The sequence below is a fragment of the Gossypium hirsutum genome, chromosome A06, assembly GCF_007990345.1.
Source record: "Gossypium hirsutum isolate 1008001.06 chromosome A06, Gossypium_hirsutum_v2.1, whole genome shotgun sequence".
NCBI classification, from domain to species: Eukaryota; Viridiplantae; Streptophyta; class Magnoliopsida; order Malvales; family Malvaceae; genus Gossypium; species Gossypium hirsutum.
The window spans coordinates 5634344-5656957 of NC_053429.1; the positions used below are offsets into that span (position 1 = coordinate 5634344).

Below are 22614 nucleotides of genomic sequence, written 5' to 3' on the forward strand. Positions count from 1 at the left end.
ATAAAAAAATTGAAATGCTTTCAATAAAATAATTATTTTAAGCACGATGTTGAAGTTAAAAATATATATTTAAATGATATTAAAATTCATTAACATTACAATATATATATGTAATATATAAAGTTTTTTTTTTTGAATATGACTGATATTTATTGGCACAAGGCTCAAGGCAAAAAGATTGAGAAAACTCAGCACAGCTGTAACAGGAAAAAGCAAAGCACACAAAATCAACTAAAGGTACAGTAACATGAAACGACAAACAACAAAGAAAATAACACAGCTGTCAACATAAACAAAATAATAAAAGCACCTAGGGACAATCAAACTCAACAAGAAAAAGAAACGCCCAAAGCCAAGCAGCAAAATCATTCAAGCAATATCAGCCGACCATCTTCTTCAACTTCTGAGAGAGAAAAAAGATTAGTAAAGAAGAAGGACGGGAGCTTTGAATCCGATTTGGAGATTCATCGAACCTTTTCCATTATTCAAAGCGCATCAAGGGAGACTATGGTAACTCTGGTTTCAGTCCAAAATATCCTTCATATGTAATATATAAAATTAAATGATAATAAAATAAGAGAATGACCCATTTAAATCGATGTAAAATTAAGGTAGGATTACATTTTTTTAATATTTATTTGTACAATTAATATTTTAATAATTTAAATATTAAATTCATAAACATAATTATACTTGTAATGCACATAAATTTTAGAACCAATTTAATATCTTTATTTTATTAATCTAAAAATTGTATTTATTAATATTCATAACGATGTAACTAGATCTCTAATCTAATAAGATAATCTATTAAGTAGAAAGGAAAGCACGTTGTTATGTTTATGCTGAACGGTGGCGTTTAACACCAGACCAGTGTAAATTAAACGAGTTTTTCCGTTTGGGGAAAGAGAAAGGAAAAAGGAAAATGGGAGCGGAAGAAGAACAGAGAAAGCAAGAGAACGAACAACCAACCAATAATCCAATTACTGTATCCCAATTCCTCGCTTGGAAGCGCCAAAAGGTATCTCCTTCTTTTCCCTCTCTGTCTCTATTTTTCCTGTATTTAATCTTTAATTTTTCTTTCTAATGATTTAATGCCAATTAGGGTTTTACGTATTTTCCACTTTCTTATTATGTGTTGAATTTAATTTCCAGTTTATGCCCCAAAACTAATGGAACTAAACATTGGATAATTTCGATTTAATATTATATTAAAATTTTTGGGGCAGCAGAGTCCTAAAAAGAAACTAAATTGTCCAGTTTTCTTAATTTTTGTTCAATTACTTCCCTTTTCATATCGGTTGTTCGAACTCAGTTTAGGTTTTTTTCATGTTACAATTCATGTCATTTTGCAGGATGCAGAAACATCAGCTAAGAAAGCTGAGGCAGCTAGAAAGCGTGCTGAAGATATAGCAGCCGGAACCGTGCAAATGAACGGACGGGAGCTTTTCTTACATGAACCTTGGGTTTTTGATAACTCCCAATATTAAGTTAGTTTCAAGGAATGACCATGAAACATTGATTTCAGTAGGTGATACTGCATAGATGCTCTGCCTCTTGAGTTCCCGGTCTTAAATGTCTGTTTATTCAAGAGAAAGTAAAATAAGTCCTATTGGAAAAACAGGTAATTTCTAGGTTTCCGGTTACAGTGTCGACAATGTATTAAATCATTTTACTCTTTCCCATTTGTTGATGCTTAGACTACCTGGATCAATTTATTATTGCCATATTGTTCGATGAACTCTTTTTTGTTACTGTTTTATGGATTTAGCATTTGATTGCCATGTTCATGTATATTGTGGTTTTTTTATATTGTATTTAGGGTTGTCATGACTAGCTTTTATACTAAATAAAATAATAATAAAAGAATAATCTTGATGCATACAAAGGAATTTCTTATGACAACTTTCCTCTGGATTCAATTCTAAGTCTGCGTGCAATCGATATAGATTTCTTAGTCCATACTTGAAAACAGGTCTCATTTCAAATTCTTGTTCGGCTAAAGTATGAAGTTGTCCCTGCAAACACAGAAATAGGCAGTAGATAAATGCGGTTAGATTAGCAGGGTTGGGTTGATTGGTGCTAGCATATGTTATTGCAGGCAGTTGTAGGATTCAGGGCAAGAAAGAATAGGTGATGAGGTCTAATTTGTGAAGCAGGATAATCAAAGCTTACAGCATTTGGTGATACAATTATGCATGAAAACTTTGATTGTAAATACTTGTATGTTTTTTAGAAGGTGATACTCCGCCATGACTTAACTGCATTGCTATCGTAATGTGAATAAAGGGTACTATGCCTTAATAATATAAGTTCGGTAAACTGAATGCCCCCGAATTGGATATGGGCGAGTTCATAAATTAGAAGCTACCTGGTTGGTTCATAACAGTCTCTTCTTTTCGGGTCTTGTTTAGCATAGCTTCAATGCACTTATGGTCTGTTTAGCTAGGGGAATTTGGTTTGCTCCATAGAGAGGGTAGATTAGAGTTCATAATGTCTGTATGATGGATAGAATGGCTAGAAAGTGCTGCCCTAGAACCCTATTGATATTGAGGAATGTTATATGGTTAATTTCTCTTAACCTGCGTATCTAATTGTTTTGGTTAGTATTTGATATACCATCAATGGAATTCAATTTCATGAGCAGGATTCAAATACTGTTATGTTTTTCTAATACGTAGCTTTTACTTGTGTAATCTATTATGATGTATCAAATAATTTTCAAAAAAATTTAAAAATAATACGTAGTTTTGGTCAGACTTGAAATTGATTTGAATTAATTATTTACAATATGATTTAAGTTTATACTCAAATTTTTAACCGGCTCCACCTAACATATTAACACGTCTCTCAGCCAATGTGTGTGGAATTGACATAAGCATGGGTTATTGTACACATTATGGATAATAGAGCTAGAAATGATTTTAAAGTAAAACATCATTTTTTATTATCTTATTTATTTGGTTGGATTACTATTAAAATTTAGGTTTAATATATTATTTAGTATTTAAATTTCACAATTTTTTAATGTGGTGTTTGTGTTATTTTTTTATTGTGGTGCATGTATTTGACAAAACTTGTATATTTTGATACCAAAAGGAATAAGTTTTAACATTTTAATGTTTAATTCGAGTTTTAGGATTGATTTGATGAAAATTCATAATTAATAATAATATTAGTATTAACTTTTATCAAATCCAAATTATATTTAACAGGTACACACAATTAAATAAATTCAAAATTAATATTAAATTTATTTTATTAAAAAATATGAAAATTTAAATTTAATAATATTTGTAATTAATTTTTCTCAATTTAACTTAAAACTTGAATTAAACACTAAAAAGTTAGTCTTGCTACATTAAAAAAGACTCAAATTTGAGTACCAAATGATATATTGAGTCTAAAATTTATTTCCAAAACAAGTTATGTGGTACAATTAGTCTTTGTTTAATTTTATGAAGCGTAGGCTATTTTCATTTTTGTTTTCTTGGAAAATCACTACAGGAAAATAGGGCTTTAGCGGCGTTTGCCGCAAAAATTGTAAAACATAGAGCAATAGCGGCGTTTTACCAAAAACGCCGCTAAAAACAGAGCAATAGCGGCATTTTAGTAAAAAACGCCGCTAAAAACTAGAGTATTAGCGCGCTTTTATTAAAACGCTGCTAAAAACCAGAGCATTAGCGGCGCTTTTGGTAAAACGCCGCTAAAAGTCATATAACCCCTAAACCCCAAAAAATTATAAACACTAATCTATAACCCCTAAAGCAATAATTATTAAAATTTATGGTTATACAATATATTAAATATTTTCTTATATAATCGTTGAATTTAAAATATTGAATTAATTATTATTATAGTTTAAGGTTTATGGTTTAAGATGGTTTAGGGTTTAAAGTTTATGAGTTAACTATGGTTTAAGATATATGGTTTAGGGTTTAAAGTTTAGGAGTTAATTAGTATTTGAAGGTTTATGATGAATTATGGGTTTAGGGATCATGATTTAGGGTTTAGGGGTTAGGGTTGGAGTTTAAGGTGTAAGGGTTTGGGGTTAAGGGTTTGGGGTTTAGGGTTAAGGGTTTATGGGATAGGGGTTAAGAGGTTTAAGGTTTAGATTAATTAGTTTTTTTATATATTAAACGATTTCTTATATAATTGTAAAAGGGATAATATTAATTTGAATATATTAAACTTATGATTATAATTTAAATTATTTAAGAGATAATAGATAAACTTTATATATATATATTAAATGGTTTAAGATTTAATCTAAAAATATTTTGATATATTAAAAATAATTCAATTCAAATTAATTCCTCTACACTTAATTTATTTAAGTGAAATTTAAACTTAAAATTTAGTCCTTATATTTTAATTTGATTAGTTTTAGTCTCTGTATTTTTCAAATCGATCAATTTTATCTTTTGTACTTTTCAAAATTTAAAATTTTAGTCATGATCACTCAAATGATAGCAATTATATATGTTTGGTTAAATTCTGCTATTAGTCTTGGTATTGTGCGTAAAATTATAGGTTGAGTTCATGTTATCCAATTATATATTATCATGTAATGTTTTAATCAAAAAGTTAATAATATTAACTATTTGGATTAATTAATAATATTATAAAAATATATAGACTAAATGATATTAAAAATTAAAGTATATGCAAAAAAATCTGAAATTTAAATATATTAGAGAGACCAAATTAAAATTTAACCATTTTAGTAAATAATAATAATAATAATAATAAAAGAGGAAAAAAAAGAAATAAAAAATTATTGGGCTGCATACTTAGTGGCGTTTTTTAAAAGCGCCGCAAAAGATATGAATTACCGTCGTTTTCATAAAAAACGCCACAAACATCGCCCTTTACTTTCCCTAATTCAGATTATCCCCAAACGTCTGGTGCCCCAAACTTTGAATCTCCAAATCCCCTAAAATTTTCCCCAATTCGATATCCTCAAATCGATTTCCCAAAATCCCCAAATCAAAATACCTTTGATTTTCGCCGAAGTCCCTTTGATTCTTTTTTTTTTCATTTTCATTTATCATTGAAAGAAAATAAAAGAGGAAAAAAAAAGTTTTGATAAACTTGAAGAAGAGATGGCAAAATCGTTGAAGCCAGCGTCCTCTGATGAAGAATTGTACAATGCTTCGAGTTCATCGAAGGGGAGCGAATGAACGCTCATGTCAACGGCGAAGAAGACGATGAGGAGGAGATTGAAGCTGTTGCTTGTTCCGCCGATGCCTCCGACAAAGATGATGGAGCTGTCCATGAATAAAACGCAGATGATGCTTATGATGTAATTTTACGATTCTGACACTCTTTTATCTTTCTCCTTTTACTTTGGTTTCGAGTTTTTACGATTTTGGCTTTCGGACTTAGCTATTTGTTTCTAGGGTTTGCTGTTGATCATAAAAAGTTATTTGTTTCGGATTTATTTTTTCTATGTTCTTTATGTTTGCCAGAGCTTTATTGTTCAAAGAGGTGATAACCGGTACTGCTATTGTGTATCAAATGCAGAGCTGTAAATATGAGAATTGGAATGTAGTCGCTAAGTACTTAACGGAAGATCTTCCCCTTTTGCTCACTTCCAAGAATCTAAAAGATGTTAATGATGTATTATGTATGGTATTTAGATCAGCACCTTCTAGTTTGAGGGATTTCATCAAGTGGATTACAGAGATTCGGAGATAAGATGATGGCAGTACCGTTTTAAGTGAAGAGGAGAAAGGAAGGGTTGCACTCAAGGTATGATGGGCATATTTGTTTATCTTTCAGTCAACTACCATTTATCTTTTTAGTTAATTCCTCCTTTCAAAGAGTGAATTTCAATTTGCAACTTCATTTGTTCAAATATTTCTTTTTCTGATTTCTTTCCATGACTTGGAAGAGAAAGTAATAGAAAGAATAATTGTTCATTTGATTTTGACCAAAATAGTTGTTCTGGTATACCTCCATCAATAGGGGATGGTCTGACAGTACTTCTTTTTGCACTGCCTCAAGATACCTGGTTGGGCCTTAAAGAGGAGAAGCTACAGGCAGAGATGAAAGGCCTTACATCTACAGACTGTCTCCTAACTTTGCTTCAAGATGAGGTAATGTCTGGTTTCTTATATATTTTTTTCTTTGTTTTTTGTATCAAATTCTTCGTTCCTTTTAGGAATTGACTTTATGAGTTTTTCTTAAACACCAATTTCCAGACTCTTCTGGATATCATCCCCATTTTAGACAATTACTGTAGCCACTTAAAGCTTTTCACATATCCTAACAAATAGTCCATAGGCTTTGGGCTAAGAATTCAATAATCTTTCATGGTCTTGCCTATTTGATACTTGTTATTCAGTTATGATATATATATTTTCATTAGAAGTAAAAAGTTTATCTCTGGATGTCTGCTTGACAGGATCTCAATATCTCTCCCTCATCTTCTTGATTTTTTCTTCTTAGAGAATCTTGTTGAAGAACAATACTGGACAAACTTCTGTATTGGATTCATTATGAAAATCATTTGTGTCATTTACTACTAATTTTTATACATCAACCACATTTTCTTGTGAACATGCAAAATATAATTTCTATTATTATTATTATTGAACATATTTTTTATGCATGTGTGGAAGTGATTCCTTGTTAATTGTTATTCTATATCCAAAATGTCGGTCTTATCAATTCTCCTGCATTCTGCTTCCTAGTTAAGTTCATCTGATAAATTCTACAGACAACTGATTTTTTTCATCTTTGAACCACTCTCTGTTTAGGAGGAAAAAAAATGATGTAACGGATTGAGCCATGTTCGATCTTGTTTCACGCTAAGCGCTTATATAAAAGTATACAGAGCCACTACCCTTATTATCCACTTTTGTCTATTAAATAAGGTTTTTCACTAGTTATAGGTGGTTTCAACATTTATGCTTAGGGAAAATATTCTGTCTTTTTCAATGTCTTTTTGAATGTTTGTTTAAAGTAAAATAGGATGGTCAAGGTAAAAGATTTTTCAGTTAATGTGAAATTACCTCTTTATTCCTGTAAAATATTTTATCAAATATTTTTTCGTAAGATATTTTTCAAACTGCTAAGATTATATCCACTGTAATATCTTCATACTTGACCCGAACATCGGATCAAAACATTAAGATGCTACATTCTCTACTACATTCTTCACTTATCAAATATTTTTTTAATAAATTTTCATAACTTTTCAATTTAATTTTTTTATCATAAAAGTTCAATATTTACTAATTAATCATATTAAATTAATTTTCTTTCTTGTTACACTTTAATCACATAATTTTCCCCCAAAGGCATACTATTTTCACTTAGCATTTTTATCAATGTTGTTTCTGTTGTCAATTAATAGAACACCATATCCTTGGCTATGGGGTTTTGCTTGGTAGTTATGCAGCTATTTATTGAAAGTTGAAACTCATGCCTGTTTTATGAATGCTTACATGCATGGCAAGCTGTTGTTAGCCTTTCTTTCTATTATGTTTGTTGCTTTGTATTAGCATTCTCTGTGCTACTTGCTCTGCAAAGTACCAAGTTTCCATTTTTATTAAAGATGGCAATCGGGTATTTGGAAATGTTAATTATCTGATCTTTGGCAATTTTGCCCAGCTGAATTAAGCTAATTTTATGGTTCTATCTTTAATTAATGCAGGACTGAGCAATGCTTCGTTTACAGGTCAGTTTCCTGTTTCTTTGTCATGGATGGATGTATTTACAGGACTGAGCAATGCCTCCCATACACAATTTAGCAATTTTGGAAGCTCTCATTCTTCTAATTCAGCTCAGCATCAGTCAATCTCTGTGAATGAGCAGTTGGAAGAGAAGTGGTATGCTAGTCCAGAGGAAATCAATGAAGGTGTTTGCACAACTTTATCTAATATATACAGTTTGGGTATGCTACTTTTTGAGGTACAAAAACCAATTGTTCTTTTATCTTTTATTTGTTTTCTTATCTATTTTTGATCTGCGTGGAAGAGAGTGGATATTTGTATTCGTTCTAAAAAGCAATTTGATTGTTTCTTTCAGTTGCTTTGTCAATTTGAATCTGAGAAAGCACATGCTGCTGCAATGTTGGATCTACACCATAGGATTTTTCCTCCAACTTTTCTATCAGAAAATCTCAAGGAAGCTGGATTTTGTCTTAGACTACTTCACCTAGAACCTTCTTTGCGCCCAACAACCAGGTACTACAAATTGTTCACCGGTGCTAAATGTGAAGCTCTAGAATCTTATAACTGATGTTGGATATGGAGACTTTGAAAAAGTAGCATGCCAATGTGTAGGCTAGAATTTTAAATGCCTTACTGATTAGACTATGATAATTATATATATATATCTAGTAAGCTATATCTCTATGATAACCTATGTATCTTGCAAAAAGCATCAGTGAATCAGATGATGAATTGATTGGAGAATTATATTCCATTTATTATTGGTGGAAAGAATAAGAATAGAAAATTAACAAACTATAAAAAACAAAAATGTGGAAGTAGTTAAAATGCACCAGGTAAGGCACATCTTGGAGATCTGCATGGAATTAAATTTCAGGTAACGGTATGTTGATGAAACCATTTTCGGCTTTATTATTTTATGACTAAGTCTTAAGCATTAATGCTTACGTTAGTACAAACTTGCTTTCTTTGTGCTTGTATTTGTAAATCTTAGGACCCTGATGTCCATTTATAATTCAATATAGGGTTCTAAGTTTATAGTTGTTGATATTTATCAGGGATATCCTACAATTTGAAGTACTTAATGGATTCCAAGAAGTATTTGCAGAAGAACTGTCGTCATCCATTAACCGAGATGATACTGAATCAAAATTATTATTGCATTTCCTTGGTTTATCAAAAGAGAAAAAGCAGAAGCATGCCTCGAAATTAATGGAAGATATTGCTTGCTTGGAAGCAGATATTAAAGAGGTTGAGAAAAGAAGGCACTTTTCTAGAAAACCTTTAACTTACTCTTCCATCAATGCGAGGGAATGTAGGCACCATAGTAAAGAACCTCCAATCTCAGAGATGCATTCAAGTTTATACCCGTTTTCCAGTGACAATGAAATGAGGTTAATGAGAAATATCAATCAGCTTGAATCTGCTTATTTCTCTATGAGGTCAAGAGTCCCTTTTCATGAAACCGATTCTATGAGACGGCCAGATAAGGATTTACTGAAAAATCGTGACAATGGGCATTTGACACAAAACAATGAAGAAATATCGAGTCCTCCTGATAGCCTTGGAGCATTCTTTGATGGTTTGTGTAGGTATGCTCGATGTAGCAAGTTTGAAGTCCGTGGGATAATGAGAAGTCGGGAGTTCAACAACTCTGCGAATGTAATCTGTTCTTTAAGTTTTGATCATGATGAGGATTATTTTGCTGCTGCTGGTATCTCTAATAAAATAAAGATATTTTAATTTAATGCACTTTTTAATGACTCTGTTGATATTCATTATCCAGTCATTGAGATGTTAAACAAATCAAAGCTTAGTTGTGTTTGCTGGAATAACTATATCAAGAACTATCTGGCTTCAAATGACTACGATGGTCTGGTTAAGGTTTGTACATCTTTCCAGACTTGTAGATTTTCTAGTTTATGGAACCAGGTTTTTTTTTGGTATGAATGTTGATGAAGTGAATGCTTGTGGCAACTGTCATATCTCTGGTATAATTGCAGGGGATTTTTGTTAGATTCTAACTTGACAGGAGCTGCTTGTATCTTACGTGCTTACCTCAAAACTTCGGTTGTTATTAGTTCTTGTGACATTTCCATTCTATCTTTAATTAATGCAGGACTGAGCAATGCTTCCTTTACAGGTCAGTTTCCTGTTCTTGGATGTATTACACTAGATTGCAGTCCAAGAACAATTTGCAGAAGGCACATAATGGTTGGCTCCTACCTCTACAAATGCATATGGGAGGCATTGCAGCAGCGAATAAGAATGATATTGATCAACATGCAGTTGACACCGTATGTGCTCTGAATCCGAATTCAGGTGTGAGTTTCAGATATTTTATGTGCAAAAAAGTATTAGAGTGCCATATGTTTGTATGTTAGTTAAGTAGATTATAGTTAGAACCTGTAGTAGGATCAACTAATTAGTTGATCAAAAACTACACCCAGTTTTGTAGTAGTCTACTTGCATATTTGCATATATTTAATAATAATCTCGTGTCAACTAATTATTCTATTTTTTTAATTTAATTGTTTTGTTTTCAACATTTTTTTTATTTGAGTTTAAAGAAGAAAAACATGAATTGTAATTTTGACTTAGAAAATAGAATATTCATTACCAGCTTAAATAATCAATATTGATATTTCACGTGGGAATGGATAGTCAAATTTTATATTTTATATGGCTATGATTTAAGTCATTATTTAATTTAAGTAACTTCATTATAATATATTATTTTATTAATATTTTTATATTTAATCTAGTTTTTATTATTTATTTTAGTTTTGATTCTAAATTTTTATTTTTATTTTAATATTTAAGATAACTTGAGTTCTAACTTTTGGATTTTAATTGTGTTATTAATTTATTATTTTAAATTCTAAATTTAAACTCATTAATTTTTATATTTAGTTTTAAAGTTAAAATTTTAATAGAAAATTTTTATATTTATATCAAGGATATTATTCTTCTCAATATTTTGATAATGAATTTTAAATTTTTATATTTTTCAGGACCTTTATAATATTTTATAATATTTTTTTTTGAATTTCATGACATTTAGTGGCGTTTTTAAAAAAAGCGCCGCTAAAAGTACAGGTCTATAGCGGCGTTTTTTTACAAGAGCCGCTAAAGTTCTTGGTCTATAGCGGCGATTTTTTTACAAAAGTGCCGCTAAAAGTATAGGTCTATAGCGACGTTTTTTATAAAAGCGCCACTAAAGGTCCTGGTCTTTAGTGGCGCTGTTATAAAAGACGCCGCTATAGACCAAGAATTTTAGCGGTGCTTTTATAAAAAATGCCGCTAAAGGTCTTGGTCTTTGGCGGCGTTTTTTTCTAAAAAATGTTGCGAACTTTTGTGGCGCTGCATATAGCGACGTTTTTTGCCAAGCGCCGCTAAAAGTATTAGCGGCGCTTAGAAACGCCGCTAAAAGTCTGTTTTCCTGTAGTGAATGGTGATGTTTGGCTGAAAATTTTAATAATGATTTTTGATGAATGAAAATATGTAAAAAAAAAGTTGTTTTCATTAAAAATGTAAAGTTGGAAATAAGATTTTTAAATTTTAAATGAATTAATCTTGATATATATAAACACAAAATATTATTTATTTTGAACCAAAATTTGAATATCAAGTATGTTACCTTGCTTCAAATCCATATAAACCTCGAGTTTTTTTTTTCTTCCATTGTTTCTATAATAAGATAATATGTACCAAATATGCTTTGATGTTTTTATAATAAGATAATATGTACCAGGTATGGAGTAAGGCGGCAACACTAATTAAGGGTGGTATACTGGTAAGGATCCAAGTACTGTAAAAGACAAGGAGGTTGGAAGGATGGAAGATGTTTCAACTTTTAAGGAGTCTCCATGGAATACGACTGAGACTTATAAGCCGAATGGTTGTAGAAAGATTTTGAGCACATATTTTGATATTGGCTAGAAGTGATAGCTGATTGTATTGATGAAGAAGCCCTCAAAAGTTGAATAAGTTCTTATTAGGAACTACGACAACATTTTCGATACTATTAGATTACGTGAGAATTTCTTAATGGATGGAGTGTTTGATGTTGACATTAAGAATATTTTCAACAGCCCAGTTTCTTATTATTTTCGGGGATGATGAGATGAAACTTAAAATGTAAGAATAGATTGGATATGGTTGAAAGAGTTGTTCATTGCATTAGAGGAGTGGTCAATATTCTCGCAAATTAAGAATAGGGTGACATGAGCGGCTGTCTATGGGTTGTCATTGCATGTATGGAATTACTCTGCTTTGAAATATGTTGGTGGCTTATAGAGTCGAAGCATTTTGGTGGGAGGCAATGTTGAGGTTTCAGGATTATGATCAGTCTACTATGTTTGTTATACGCTTGCAGAATTTGAGGAAATGATAAAAATTAAGTGTGGTGAGGAGGAATTGATGAGAGTGAGTGTGCAATAAAATCCTTTTCAAATGAAGGTCAATCATAACCAACAAATGAATTTCGCAGGAAAACTATTATAACTCTAACTGAGGTTTGCTTATTAACATTAATGATCTACTGATCTAATAGAAAGCATTCTTATTAACATGATTGATAAAAGTGACGAGTCCTTTGTATCGCATTGCATCACCGGATGTACCTGCATAGAAACATATAAACCATCTAATTTCTTATTTAAAAGTTCTATCTAATTCGATAACATGGTGATTGCATCTAAATTAAAGACACTGGTTGCTTTCATCGATTTTATCCTCATGACTTGCCGTTGATAATTATTCAGTGCCATGATCAATAAACTCATAAGCCGCTTTGGGTGTTTTACTGTTCAGAGTACCACCGGCCGCTGGGTGAATCAACTGCTTCATTGAAGGGTCCAAATCGTTGTAAAAGGTTTGAACTTGTGGCCATAGAGGTAACCCATGGGGAGGGCATCTTCTCAATAAATCTTTGTATCTCTCCCATGCATCATATAATGTCTCTAAATTGATCTGTACAAAGGAAGAGATGTTGTTCCTTAACTTGGCTGTCTTAGTTGGTGGAAAGTACTTCAGAAGGAACTTCTTAGTCATTTAAGCCCATGTAGTGATGGAACCTTATGGTAAAGAGTTTAATCACTGTTTTGCTTTGTTCCTCCGCAAGAAAGGAAATAACCGTAAGCGAATAGCATTGTCAATTATGCCATTAATCTTGAAAGTATCACATATTTCCAGGAAATTAGCCAAATGAGTATTTGGATCTTCATCTTGTAAATCATCGAACTGAACAAACTGTTGAATCATTTGAATTATGTTCGGCTTCAGCTCGAAATTATTTGCAGCAATGGTGGGTCTCACAATACTCGATTCAGCCCCAATTAGAGTAGGCTTGGCATAATCATATATAGTACGAGGAATAAAATTTGGATCTGCAACAATCATAGGAGCTAGCTGATTTTCTGATTATCACCCATCTCCACAGTAATAACAATGTCCTTTTGTTCGTCTACTAAATTCTCTCGACTCTGCCTTGCTTCTCTACGGTTTCTACAAGCTATATTTTTAATTTCACTATCAAACAGTAATGGTCCCGATGAGTTTCTTCTAGTTATAAATTAAAGGAAAACCTGCCAGAAGCAAATAGAAGAAAAAATAGAAAGTAAAAATTAAACTAAAAACAAAAATTATAATAAAAATGAAAATGACTAAATTAATAAAAATAAAGTGTTTCTAATATTTTAGTTCCCGGCAACGATGTCAAAACCTTGATGGTCACTAAACTAACTATAAATACGACAAAGGCAAGCGCACCTATCGAACAATAGTATAGCTATGGTGAGTAGAGAATATCGTATCCACAAGGATTAAAAGTATTAGTAATTACCATTTTTATATTATTTAGCCAACAATTTGGGGTGATGTGTTTTAATATAAATTTACTAAACTAATTGAATTAAGAATGTAACAGATAATGAATCAAAGAAATAATCGAATATTAACCAATGAGACAGACAATACTCAGGAAAGAATCCACCTAGACTTCATATTTTATTATGAATCTGAATTAAATGATTTATTCACTTGTGTCTTGATCCGTAGAAATCCCTAAATTATGTTAATATCTCGTTCGAGAGTAAGAACAACTGACTTTATGTTGATTAATTGAAATCTCTTTCTAATTAAAACCCCTATTGTCGAAACCATTTTTAAATCGAGTTTTGGAAAATGGGAATTGGCTTTAAAAACGAAAACAGGAGTCGCCACCAATCTTTTTAGGTGTGATTGGATTACCTTTAAAACATTTTGTTTTAAAATCATTAGTTTTGGTCTACGAAATCAGAAAAAGGGTTCGAGAGTCGGTTACGTACGAGGAAGGGTTAGCACCCTCGTAACGCCCAAAGATTGATACCCAATTGATTATCAAGTGTCTTTAATGTCGGAGATTCAAAAATTTTAAGATGCAATCCTTTTTAGAATGTTTTTAATTTTTTTTTGAAAATTAGAGTTCACTTGTATCAATGTATTGATACTAAGTTAGCTTTTTAGAAATCCCTATCTCGAAACAACAAAACGCTATATCCAATAGGTTAGGACATATTGCTTTGCAATCCCAAGACAATTGCTCACATTTTGCAAACATTTAAGAACTAAGAAGGGTACTTGATTATTCGAACTTAACGAGAAAAGTTGCAACCCAATAAGTTAGAGCACTACTTTCTCGAAATTTCCGAACACCAAGCATTGCCTTTATGTTTTTTTGAAAACTTTGGGGCCTTATTTTTAAAAAATGATGTGTTATGAATTGTATTATATTATAAATCATACATAATAACATATTATCGTAGTAGGTAAATAATACATGCATTTAAACAGAATGGTGACAATAATATAAAGATCGTGCATTAGATACATACATATAAAAATCATATATTCATAGCAAATATTAACAATATGCATACAAAGATATATATATATATATATATATATATAACATGTATTGAGAAATGAATAAACAAAACGTACAAACATACAAAGTAATAATTAAATAATGCATGATATACAAAAAGTAATAAAATAATGCATGACATACAAAAAAGAGTACTACAATATTAATGTACATGTTCATGAAATGTAAGGTCAAATAATAAAGATAAGATAATATATAACACACGATATATGCAATATATATATAAAAAAAATGAGTTATTATTAACAAAGTGTACATATAATACAAATAAAGACATAATATTTAATAATAATCTTAAAATAGTATTTGCTATACAATATATAAAGCATAATAACAAAATATTTATAAAAGGATAATAAATACATTGGGTTTAAAAATATATATATAATAAAAGTATGTAAAAGAATTTATAAAATAACACATAACATCAAAATATCATTTTAAAATAATACATAATAAATAAATAACTAATAATTTAATATGTGTATAATATGAGCTAAAAATATAATTTAATTTACAAATTTTAAAATTTTAAATAATACAATGAATAACATAAATAATGTAATAGACAATATATGTTATATATGCCAAAAAAAGAGTAATATAGAATAAAAATACAACAAATGTCGTATAATAAAATATAATTTAAATATATATAGGAAATAAGAAATATAATTGATATAATATAAAATAACGAAAATATATATGTAAGAACAATGTATATAGATGTATAATACAAGTAAGATATAATAATATAAAATAATAATGTAAAATAATAATAATAATTTGTGAACAATAAGATATAATAAATAATAATATATATAGTAAAATAATTTTATAATGTACAATATAAAAAATAAGGTAAAAACATATATATATATATATAAAATAAATATAGGGCTAAATTGAAAGTTCAATAAAATTATGGGGCAAATTTAAAAGAAATAAAAATGGATTAAGGCCTTAATTAAAACGCGCGCAAAACAAAAGGGACTCATTGGGAAAATTTCCCTATTTTCAAAACGACATCGTTTCCCTCAATGTGGTTTTAAAACACTGTGAGGGTTAAATCGAAACGAAATTGAAACAGTAGGGATAAATTATAAATAAATATTAATGAAATTATGAATAATAAAAAAAAAGGTGGACCAAATGAGCAATTAGCCCAATTCTTAAAAACACGCGGATCCTCCCCGGGTAATCGGGTCAACACGCGAATCCTGGAGCTTCAAAACGTCGTCGTTTTAAGCTTATCAGACTAAGCTAAAACGGTGTCGTTTTGTTAGGGCTATATAAGCGAAAACTAAAGCCTAAAAATCATTTGGAATATCGTTTTAAGAAAAAAAAACAAAGAATCCTCTGAAGAGGACTAGAGGCCGGTCATCGAGGCTCTGTGGAATCTCTGTCCATCAGTTCCCACGTGCCTACGCGCCGCCACGCACGGTGGTCGGAGGGTTAAAAACTCTCCCCTCTTCAAGCGTAATACAGGTAACTTTCTTTCCTTTTTAAAACCTCAACGATTTCTGCTTAAAACAATTTATATATGCATGCTAAAATAAGAACAAGGTACATGATTAAATCACCTCATAGAAACTGTTTGTATTTCTCTGAATCGAATATCTGTAAGTATATTTTTATTCTGTAAAAAAAAATCGGTCCTCTACACTGTTTGATTTTGGGCTTTTATAGCCACTACTGTTATTACATAAACTGGGAAAGAAATTTTCTTTCCATTTCTTGTCTGCGGTATCCACCATGTCTTTGATTGTGATCTGCTGAAATCTTTTTATTTTAGTTTCTTTTTTTTTGTTTTTAGTATCTGCTGTGTTTCTTTCCTTTCTTTGCAGGTGCTCGCGAAAAATTCGGTAATGGAAGGGTCGCTGGCGTTGCTGGAGGCCTGAAGTCTGGCGGTGGTGTCGGTGAAGCGCTGATTGGTAGCTGAGGAGTCGTCCAGGCTGTGCTGAGAAGGCTCATTAATGGCCTCGATTTTGGGGAATTCAACAGACACTCTCCAAGGCTTCCAGAAGCTGCTGCGGCGCTGTAGTCCTCAGGAAACCCTAGGGTTTCCTGTTTCCTTAAAGTTACTTGGGCTTTTGGTCCATTTCTGATTTGGGTTTGGTTTATTGGTATTCTGTTTGGGTTAAGGGTGTAAATGGGTCTGTTGGGTAGTAACCGGGTTAATGGGTCTGAAATATTTGATTTTGTGCCCACTGTTAGGGCTTTGTAACATGGACTTAGACTGTTAAATAAATAATTGTTTATTTATTTATTTAGTTTTCAGCCTGGTCAAATTTGGGCTCTTACAGTTGCCCCTCTTTGCTCATTGTTGTGTAACAGGAATCGAGCAAAGATTTAGAAAGACCAAATTTGACTGATCTTATTATGGTCTTCAATCCGTTTCTTGCAAACTCGGGATTGTCATGTTGATATCTTTGATCTGTTTTTCGCCAAACACAGAGATGCCAAATCTGCTTCTTCGATTTGTTCTTTGACAATACAGAGATGACAAATCATCTTAAATTTGCTTCATCATAAGCTCGTGAAAACTAAATTAGCTATGTCTTCGATTTGTTCCTTGTAAGCACAAGGATGCCAAATCATCTTGGATCTTGTTTCAGTCTAATCGTCTGAAGGTCAGATCTGCTATGTATATGCTCTCTATTGAAGTAGAGATGCTAGACTTCGATTTGTTCTCTGACAATACAGAGACGACAAATCATCTTAGATTTGCTTCATCGTAAACACATGAAAGTCAAATCAGCTATATCTTCGATCTGCTCCCCGCCGAATACAGAGAGATAAGATCTGTCATCTTGGATCTGGTTCAACGTAAACATCTGAAGGTGAGATCTGCTATGTGTCTGCCTTCCATCAAAGTGGAAATGCCAGACTTTGATTTGTTCTCTGACAATACAGAGACGACAAATCATCTTAGATTTGCTTCATCGTAAGCACGTGAAAGCCAAATCAGCTATTTCTTCGATTTGTTCCCCGCCGAATACAGAGAGATAAGATCTGTCATCTTGGATCTGCTTCACCGTAAACATCTGAAGGTGAGATTTGCTATGTGTCTGCCTTCCATCAAAGTGGAAATGCCAAACTTCGATTTGTTCTCTGACAATACAGAGACGACAAATCATCTTAGATTTGCTTCATCGTAAACACATGAAAGCCAAATCAGCTATATCTTCGATCTGTTCCCCGCCGAATATAGAGAGATAAGATCTGTCATCTTGGATCTGTTTCAGCGTAAAAATCTGAAGGTGAGATCTGCTATGTGTCTGCCTCCCATCAAAGTGGAAATGCCAGACTTCGATTTGTTCTCTGACAATACAGAGACGACGAATCATCTTAGATTTACTTCATCGTAAACACATGAAAGCCAAATCAACTATATCTTCGATCTGCTCCCCGCCGAATACAGAGAGATAAGATCTGTCATCTTGGATCTGCCCCGATAAAGGTCAGATCTACTATGCTATGGCCTATTACCCTACTGTTTTGGGTTTTAAAGCACGCTGTCTCCGATAACCTGTAAAATGATTATGCTTGATAATTTAGGATGCTATGCTCGAAGTGAGTCGAATGTTCCTAATTAAACATGTTATGATGCAAAATGTCATGAATATGACCCCTATCCTAAACGTCATCATTCATTCCTTCATTTGCCTTTTCTTTTCTCAAAGTTTCATTCATGCTCAGCCTGTAAGCCGTCCTCCAATGCTACGATCCACTGAGGATGTCTTTAAGAACTGAATTATTGGCTTTGTCTATTTTCCTTTTGGACTAGAGGAAAGGAATTCCTCGAGTTCTTTTATCCCTTACTTACGTGAATTTCTCGAACAATTGTCCTGTTTTAGTTTCTTGTGTTATCTAGAAATTTCAGAGTAATGCGCAAAACTTCATTTGTGAACATATTTAGTTCATCTATCATTATTTCAATGCAACATACTTAAAGAATAGTGAAAGACGAATAAATTTTTAAGAATAATTAGATTTGAATGAATTATCAAAAAGATACAAAAGGGAATTAATCTGCTAGCCTATCTTCTAGAAGAAATAGAATCTAAAGATAGCAAACAAGACAGAAGTTAGATCCTCTAGATATCGCCGCTTGAGTGCCTATACACCAGCTCCATGAAGTCTTTCTTGAATTCAACATGTGTTAAAAAAAAGCCCAAGTACTCTGTTAATGCCCCATTTTGCAGATTCTTCGCTCTTTGTAGCAAGATCATTGTGTACTCTTCAAAATTTGAGCTTCCCTTTCGGGTTTTCAACTCAAAACCCCTTTGGTCACAGGGTGCCCTTTGCGGGTTTTCACCTTGGCCTCTCTGTTTTTTTTTATTCAAGGCGCCCTTTGCGGGTTTTCACCTTATATTCTCTTCTTCTTTAGACAAAGTATTTTTTAACTGAGTCCGAATTCACTGGATTGGGTAAAATTTTCCCATCCATTTCCGCTAAGATAATGCACCACCAGAGAAAGGTTTCTTTACGACATACGGCCCTTCCCAATTCGGCATCCATTTTCCTCTAAAGTCCTTTTGAATAGGAATGATCTTTTTCAATACAAGGTCTCCCTCTTGGAATTCTCTTGGTCAGATTTCTTGTCATAAGCTCGCATCATTCACTTCTGATACATCTGACCATGTCGAATGGCTTTTAGCCTCTTTTTCCTCAATCAAGTTTAACTGGTCATACCAGGATTGAACCCACTCAGCTTCATCTAACTTTACCTCCGTCAAAATTCAAAGAGAAGGTATTTCTACTTCAATAGGTAATACTGCTTCCATCCCATAAACTAGCGAGAATGGAGTTGCCCCAGTAGAGGTTCTGATAGAAGTTCGATAAGCTAGGAGTGCAAACGGCAACTTCTCATGCCAATCCCTATAGGTCTCAGTCATCTTCCCCACTATTTTCTTAATATTCTTGTTGGCAGCTTCCACTACCCCATTCATTTTTGGACGATAGGGAGAAGAATTGTGATGCTTGATCTTAAACTGGTCACAAACCTCCGCTATCATTTTGTTATTTAAGTTTAATGCATTGTCGGGTATGATCTTCTCAGGCATTCCATATCGACAAATGATCTCCTTCTTCAAGAATCGACTTACTGCTGACTTAGTAACATTCGCATAAGAGGCGGCCTCTACCCACTTTGTAAAGTAGTCAATTACCACGAAGATAAACCGATGTCCATTCGAAGCTTTCGGTGATATTGGTCCAATAACATCCATACCCTACATGGAAAAGGGCCATGGAGAAGTCATAACATGCAAAGGTGAAGGTGGAACATGAATTTTGTCCCCATAAATCTGACATTTATGGCACTTCTTGGTGTAGTTACTACAGTCTCCTTCCATGGTAGCCCAATAATAGCCAAACCTCATGATTTGCCTCGCCATCGTGAACCCATTTGCATGTGTCCCGTACACACCTTCATGAACTTCTTCTAAAATTATCTTAGCTTCCACAGCATCGACACATCTCAAAAATACTTGGTCTTTCCGTTTCTTGTACAGGATATCTCCATCTAAAACATAGTTGCAAGCTAACCTCCTCAAAGTTCGTTTATCATTTTCACTAGCCTGTTCAGGGTATTTACGATCTCTCACGTATCGCAATATATCTTGATACCAGGGGTTATTGTCATTTCCTTCCTTCTCAATGTTAGAACAATGAGCTGGAGCCCCATAAACACTCATTTGAATTGGCTTCATTTCTTCTTCTTTATTCGCCTTGATCATTGAGGCCAAGGTTGCTAAAGCATCTGCCATCTGATTTTTGTCTCGTGAGAGATAATTGAAGGTAATGCTATCAAATTCCTCAACTAACCCCAAAACTACCTTTCTATAACTAATCAATTTAGGGTCCCTGTCTCCCATTCACCTCTAAGCTGATAAACAACCAACGCCGAATCTCCATATACTTCTAGGGTTTTTATACCTCGCTTTATAGCTGTTTGAAGTCCCATGATGCATGCTTTATATTCAGCCATATTGTTCGTGCAATCAAAGTCCAACTTGCATGTAAAAGGATAATGATAGCCATTCGGAGATACCAAGACTGCCCCAATTCCCTTTCCAACTGCATTAGAAGCCCCATCAAAATTGAGCTTCCAAGAAGAATTTTCAGTCATGGCTATACACATCAACTCCTCATTTGGAAAATCGAAGTTCAATGACTCATAATCCTCTAGAGCCCTACTAGCCAAGAAGTCTACTACCACACTTCCTTTTATAGCCTTTTGACTTATATAGACTATATCAAACTCTGAAAGCAAAATTTGCCATCTCGCCATTCTCCCATTAGAGCCGTTGACTCCATCATGTATTTCAACAGATCAAGTTTTGAGATAAGCCAAGTGGTATGGTATAGCATATACTGTCTTAATCTCCGAGTTGTCCAAATCAACGCACAACACAACTTTTCAATTGGTGAATATCTCTCACAGTCAGTGAACTTCTTACTGAGATAATAAATTGCCTTCTCCTTTTTCCCTGACTCGTCATACTGGCCAAGCATACATCCCATAGAATTACTGAACACTGACAAGTACAGTATTAATGGTTTATCTAGGCTAGGTGGAGACAATACCGGAGCATTCAACAAATATCGCTTGACCTTTTCAAAAGCATTCTGGCATTCCTCATCCCAAGTACATTGATTGTGCTTTCTAAGAAGGCGAAAGATAGGATCACATTTCTCGATTAGTTGTGAAATGAACTGAGCAATGTAATTCAATCTTCCTAGGAATCCTCAAACTTCCTTTTAAGTACGTGGCGAAGGTAACTCTCGTATGGCTCTGACCTTGTCTGAGCCTACTTCAATTCCTTTTTCACTGATTACGAAGCCTAATAACTTTCCTGATCTGGCTCCAAAAGTACACTTTGCTGGATTGAGCTTCAACTGAAATTTTCTCAACCTCAAGAACAATCTTCTCAAGACCTCAATGTGCTCTTTTTCTGTGCGCGACTTGGCAATCATATCATCAACATATACTTCAATATCCTTATGCATCATGTCGTGGAACAAGTTCACCATGGCCCGTTGGTATGTTGCCCCTGCGTTTTTTAGTCCAAATGGCATTACTTTGTAGCAAAAGGTGCCCCACAAGGTTATGAATATGGTTTTATCCATGTCCCCCGGATGCATCCTTATCTGATTGTATTCTGAGAAACCAACCATAAAGGAGAACAATGAATATCCCGCTGTGTTGTCTACTAAAGTGTCAATGTGTGGTAAAGGAAAATTATCCTTTGGGCTTGCTTTGTTCAGATCTCTGTAATCAACACACATTTGTACCTTCCCATCCTTCTTAGGAATAGGCACAATGTTAGCTACCCATTTGGAGTACTTCACTTCTTGCAAGAATCCTGCATCGAACTGCTTCTTGACTTCATCCTTTATTTTCAAAACAATATCTGGCCTCATTCTTCGCAACTTCTATTGGACTGGCTTACAATCCTGTTTTATCAGAAGTCGATGTACCACAATGTCGGTACTCAATCCGGGCATATCCTGATATGACCAGGCAAAGATATCCTTGAACTCTCGAAGCAACTCAACCAGACCATGTCTTGTGTCCTCGCTAATTAGGGTTCCGATTTTCAACTCCTTCCCCTCCTCTAGGGTTATATTCTCTATTGCCTCTTTCTCATGTGGCATGATTTGTTTCTCCTCTTGCTTTACCATTCTTAACAGATCAAGAGAAATGTCACAATCTTGAACATCTTCAAAATCCTGAGGTTCCTCTAAACACATGTTTTGCTCGCCAGAGAAATTAGGAGCTGCAGTATCAGCGCCCATATCATTGATATCTAGGGACCTGTGGGGGTATGAAAGAATATACAAAGAATGAATGAATCTAAGAATGGTTGTTTATGTGCTATGAATAAAAGAACAAGAATTGCAGAATTTAAAGGAATATTGGTCGATAAAAATGAAACAATACTCGTTTAAATTGATAAAAGTTATGTTTTATTTAAATAATTATAGATGAACATA

The 22614-nt window shown here is 33.1% G+C and overlaps 3 protein-coding genes and 1 non-coding gene across 26 annotated transcripts; all 4 read left to right on the top strand.

Moving 5' to 3' along the window:
* The first annotated feature begins 308 nt into the window (after window positions 1-308).
* Window positions 309-1741, top strand: LOC107962458 (zinc finger CCCH domain-containing protein 15 homolog). 2 transcript variants are annotated; one of them, XM_016898859.2, is made up of 3 exons: window positions 309-510; window positions 870-1021; window positions 1356-1741. In XM_016898859.2, exons 2-3 carry the CDS (start codon window positions 926-928, stop codon window positions 1488-1490), a joined length of 231 nt encoding a protein of 76 aa, XP_016754348.1. In that variant the 5' UTR covers window positions 309-510; window positions 870-925; the 3' UTR covers window positions 1491-1741. The 2 variants fall into 2 exon arrangements, with proteins under 2 accessions (XP_016754348.1, XP_016754349.1); XM_016898860.2 differs by having other exon boundaries at window positions 334-510; window positions 819-1021.
* A 3084-nt stretch (window positions 1742-4825) lies between these two features.
* LOC107962457 (protein SPA1-RELATED 2) lies at window positions 4826-10208 on the top strand. 22 transcript variants are annotated; one of them, XR_005928300.1, is made up of 8 exons: window positions 4888-5305; window positions 5527-5754; window positions 6010-6101; window positions 7664-7920; window positions 8038-8195; window positions 8741-9344; window positions 9469-9566; window positions 9686-10208. XR_005928300.1 is itself a non-coding variant. In XM_041114977.1 (7 exons), exons 4-7 carry the CDS (start codon window positions 7673-7675, stop codon window positions 9423-9425), a joined length of 975 nt encoding a protein of 324 aa, XP_040970911.1. In that variant the 5' UTR covers window positions 4883-5305; window positions 5643-5754; window positions 6010-6101; window positions 7664-7672; the 3' UTR covers window positions 9426-10208. The 22 variants fall into 22 exon arrangements, 11 of the variants coding, with proteins under 11 accessions (XP_016754342.2, XP_040970906.1, XP_040970911.1 ...); XR_005928299.1 differs by having other exon boundaries at window positions 9802-10208; XR_005928298.1 differs by having other exon boundaries at window positions 9826-10208.
* Window positions 9845-12837, top strand: LOC121230359 (uncharacterized). Its single transcript, XM_041114978.1, has 2 exons — window positions 9845-10004; window positions 12498-12837. The coding sequence occupies exons 1-2, from the start codon at window positions 9845-9847 to the stop codon at window positions 12653-12655; spliced, it is 318 nt and encodes a 105-aa protein (XP_040970912.1). The 3' UTR covers window positions 12656-12837.
* Window positions 12583-12689, top strand: LOC121231527 (small nucleolar RNA R71). The gene has a single exon (XR_005929585.1). It is a non-coding gene; the product is annotated as a small nucleolar RNA R71 (small nucleolar RNA).
* Window positions 12838-22614: the final 9777 nt, after the last annotated feature.